This window comes from Mesitornis unicolor, unplaced genomic scaffold, assembly GCF_000695765.1.
Source record: "Mesitornis unicolor isolate BGI_N332 unplaced genomic scaffold, ASM69576v1 scaffold20724, whole genome shotgun sequence".
In the NCBI taxonomy this organism is placed as follows: domain Eukaryota; kingdom Metazoa; phylum Chordata; class Aves; order Mesitornithiformes; family Mesitornithidae; genus Mesitornis; species Mesitornis unicolor.
This window is the reverse complement of record NW_010182291.1, coordinates 1-4628: the sequence shown is the minus strand read 5'-3', so window position 1 is coordinate 4628 and position 4628 is coordinate 1. Positions and strand designations below refer to the sequence as shown.

Here is a 4628-nt window from a genome sequence, read left to right as displayed (position 1 = left end):
CCCACATCGCCTCGTGGCTTGGACGCTGCTCTATGGCGTGCTTCAGCTTCATGGTGTGCTTACGCTCCAGTTTGCAGTCATCCTCAGCCTTCATGAGGCTGTGCTTCAAGTGATCGATCTACAAGAAGGTTCAGAGCTCATCAGCAACAAGTAGAAAATCCTGGCCTGCAAAAGGAGCTCTCACTCCATTCCCCAGACAAACACAGGGCAAGTTTCTCCCCAGCTTTGTTTTCCTCAGGATATTTGGTGCCCAGAGTCCTGCCTGCATGCTAAATGGATGCAACATGTTGTATCTTGTGAGAGGGCCCAGTCTTGAACAAGGGGGAAGACAATTCTTCACAGCTTAACTTGTAATACGTGGGCCTACAGGGCTGAGGTAGGGACCACCAAGACATGCCACCAGCTAGAGAAGATGCACAGAACCTCATGCTGGACTGGTTCAGACTATGCCAGGCAAAGACAAGTCTGGTGCACTGCATAGACTTCCAGGGATCAGGTAAGGAGGGGGAAGCTTGAGAACAGGGTGACTGACCTCTAGGATCAGGTCCCGGTTCTTCATGAGGGCAGCGCTCTTCTCCTCGCTCTGTTTGGCGTAGCTCATTGCCAGGTTGTAGTTCTCATCCTTGCACTTTCGCAGCTCCTTGCTCAGGCTGTCCCTCTCCTCCTTCATCTTCTGCGCCCGCTCTTGGTGCTTGTGGAGCAGGCTGTCCCTCACCCACATCTCTCTGATCGTGTCCTCTTTGGTGTGCAGCCACACGGTGAGCTCCTGGGCCTTCCGCCGCTCCTCCTGCACGGTGCTCTGCAGCTTCATGATCTCGTTCATCAGGAGCTGGCTCAGGCCGGATTCCCCAGCAGTGTCTGTTTGGTTGGCAGGAGTCAGCCACCACTGTCCTGTCTGCTCCCTGGACATGCACACAGAACAGGCTCCCACCCGCTTATCACTGCAGCTTGGGATCATCCTATGCCACGCACAAGCGTGCAAACCCTGAAGGCACCTGTGATCAAATTATCCCCATATCTGTCCCCTTGCTTGGTGCCTTTCTACACCACAGTGTCACTGATAAAAAAGGCAGAATGGATCCTTCTGCTTCTTCTTCCACCCTCCCAGGTCCTGCCTGTGACAGCAGGACCTTTCTTGCCAGAACCCTTCCAAAACACACAGGGAGCAAAGCAGGGAATGTTCCCGACCCTGCTCACCGAAGCTGGGGAGAGGCAGAAGCGGTGATAGTTCCCCCCTTAATTTGCACAGCAACACCAAACAAAGGGCTGTTTATCAGAACACAAACTTTACCTATAATCATAGAGAAAACCCTGCTGGGCTCCTTGCCAGTGATCGTCTTATACAGTTGTGGATAATAGAGCTCAAGACTCTCCAGAAATGCCTCAAAGCCTTTGCGTCCCGTTCGCTGAAGAATGTCCAGAAGAACACCTGAAATAACAGCAACAGGATATTCTACTCATTTATTTGTCTCTCTGCCTATTTCTAACAAAACAAAAAGCTGTTCCACTTTCCCCATACGCAGATTAAAGTCTCTGGGATCAAATCCCCCAGCCAATCCTAAACCAGTTGCCCAGTAACTGCACAAGTTTTTTAACTGAGAATGAGCAGTTAAAACTTAACCCTTGTGCTCAGCTTCTACTACAGTGGGTGCAAAAAGCAGATCTCAGAAAAGCAGTTTATGTTGTCCTGCTGGTAATTATAGCAAAGGTGAGTTAAAACAAAGCACCAGGACAGTTTCTGCAGCTGAAGGCTCCACTTCCAAATACCAGAGAGAAATATGGGGGAAAAAACCATCATGAGCGTAAGCACACCACGCATAACTGGAGAGGTAGCAGGGACAAGCCTGAGAAAGCCTGCACTAAATAGATTTTGAGCTCAGTTCCCTACTATGTCTAGGAATACTCTGTACCAAATCAAGCCCAGGAGACATTTTTTCCATGTTCTGCAGTTTCCCAATCTGGAAAATAGGGAAAATAATTTTTTTTCGATGACCCTCAGTAGTTTATCAGTAAGAGTTAATCCAATCCAAAACATGTATTAACAAATTCTGTCGTTCTCTCTGGTTGGAACAAGACCAGGCCTGTATGGAACAGTCACAAAGAATTTACTTTATGTGCTGCCAGCGTTCCTTCAAATACCAGAAGATGGGAACGAGAGACAAGAGATGCTGAATTTATCTTGGAAATCTTTCCCTACAAAATTGTTGTGTGAGAACACACACACTCTGTGCTCCCGTTACCCTTGCACAGATCAGGGATGCATCAGTAGAGCCATCCTCAGTCCTCCTCTCCCCACAGCCATGTGCTGTGGAAAGGGGCTGCACAGCATCATGTAAGATGTTCGTGTCTTTTGGGTGGTAACCTGGAAGTGACGTGTTCCGTCAGGCCCAGTTCGTTAGTGCTCTGTTCCAATCTGCTCCCAAGAGCCGACAGAGCAGGGGAGCGCCGACAGAGCAGGGGAGCGCCGACAGAGCTGAAGGCTGCACTTCACCCACCTGCCTTCCGTTTGCGCATGACCAGGCTGGGGTCATTGAGAACTTGTTCCTCGTCGTCATGGCTGATCACTTTGCACTGGCGAAGATAGGGCGTTAGACGGGAAGGGTCTATCACAGAGATCAGCTTCACCCGGAAGTTCTCCAGGTTATTCCAACATGCCTCGTCATTATCTTCTTCCAACATGTCAATGAATGACAAGTATTAGTGAGCAGCGTTGTCCTGTCTTGACAAAACAAAAACAAAACCAAACAAGCAGACCCTAAGCCTCCTAGAGTAGTGGGGTGGTGGTGAAACCACGTACGTTAACAGACTGAGAATGGAAATGTCTCTTTTAGATACAGGAACACATTTCCCATGTGGTCTTTAACTCAGCGCTTCCAACTCCGCTGAAGAACACGGCGATACGCTGCAGTCATACCTGAAAGAACAGTGCAGTACCAGACTGGAGGCACCAGCAGCAGCGAGGCTGACGTCAATGCTGCGGACAACACGCGAAGGAGAGAGAGTGTGAAATTCTGAGAAAACAGAAGTCATCAAAGCTTGGTGATCTCCCTCCAAGCAGCTGAACATCTCCCAGATCTCACTGCAGGAGGAAAGGGAAACTATTCAGGTCCACTGACAACAGGCAAGTCAGGCACAACAGGCAGGAGCCCCACGAGTAGAAGAAAGTTCAGCTAACTAGATTCGCAACAGCGTACCCCAAAAAAGTGCTGTCAGATCTTACTGACTTCACCATGGCTTCTCCAGATGTTCAGCTATGCTTAGAATTACAACTTTAATCCCCATAAACAATACAAAAAGAGTGGAACACAACATAGGGTAAGCTGATGGCAACCACAACTTTCCGATTTGGAGCTAAGCATCCTCTGAAGAAGAGAAAACATCTTTAAAGCTCTTCCAATTAGCGGTTGCCTCTGCTTTACAAACAGTTCATTGTTTTTATTTCTTTGCCCCTTTGTGGTCAGACTGTGCATAGTAAGTACCTTCTGAAACCTTAGTCATTAATTACTATGCTTATATCACACGTAGGAGTTAACTGCAGTAGCCATTGTCATCTCCAGTGGCTCAGGAAGGCTGCCAGAGACCTTAATATTCGTATTTTCAGTCATCCTGTTTGGTGGTAGGGAGGGAACAGAGTTCTGACCATCAGCAGCTATACAGGGGCTGGGATTTCACACACAGCTCTCTCTAAGATCATCTCAAACTTGTTTTACTGCTGCGGCACAGAGAAAGTCTCCAAACATCTTCAGCACATACTTGTTACACATTGCATTGTTGGTTAACTTTAACAGGCTGGTCATGACTTCTAGAGAAAACACTCTGCTTTGTCTTACATCGAACCAGCCCCAGCAGATAACAAGTGCATGGATTACAATACTGCTGCGGCACAGAGAAAGTCTCCAAACATCTTCAGCACATACTTGTTACACATTGCATTGTTGGTTGACTTCAACAGGCTGGACTGACACAGAACTGGTCATGACTTATCATAGAGAAAACACTCTGCTCTGTCTTACATCAAACCAGCCCCAGCAGATAACAAGTGCACGGATTACAAGTTGATAAACACCACATCCTTACCTCAGAGCTGCAAAATCAAAAATTCTTCCCTGTTAACGTCAACCATTCCACATTGCATGAACCAACCTGAGCCTGTGTAGTGAAAAGTTTCCTCGTTTCCTCTCCTGGTCTAGCACCAGCCGTCTGCGTCCTGTCTCTGAGAAAACTGGTCTTGGATGCCGCTTCCCTTTATATTCTGGCTACAACAAAGATGATTCCAGGACCAAAACTGGTTTGAGAAAAGAGAAATGGGGAAACTACTCAGCTCTGTTCTGAGAGAGGAAAGGGAAGGAGAAAAAAAAGAGGAAGCTGGAATGGATGATAGGGGAGGAGAAAACAGCTAGTCACAGAGCCAGTCAGCAGCATGACATATGCAGTGAGTTGGGCTCATTCTGGCTTTGCTTTCCAGTCTGTACCACTGGAGTACCTGCTAGGGTCCAGAAAGTTTCCTTGTGTAGTGTCAGAAAGGCTAAAAAGAGCGAAGGTCATGGACACAGGTCTGTCCAGCTAATTTCAGGGGACAAGACGAGCCAGAGCTAGGAAGAAAAAGGCTCTTCAAATGGCCTTCCAGC

The 4628-nt window shown here is 47.8% G+C and overlaps 1 protein-coding gene across 1 annotated transcript in view; it reads right to left on the bottom strand.

Moving 5' to 3' along the window:
• Positions 1–2679, bottom strand: part of LOC104540037 (caspase recruitment domain-containing protein 9-like) — a 7810-nt gene extending 5131 nt beyond the window's left edge. Inside the window, 4 exon segments of the mRNA XM_010183728.1 lie at positions 2–118; positions 533–858; positions 1292–1429; positions 2496–2679. Coding sequence (XP_010182030.1) covers positions 2–118; positions 533–858; positions 1292–1429; positions 2496–2679 — 765 coding nt within the window.
• Between the last annotated feature and the right edge of the window lie 1949 nt (positions 2680–4628).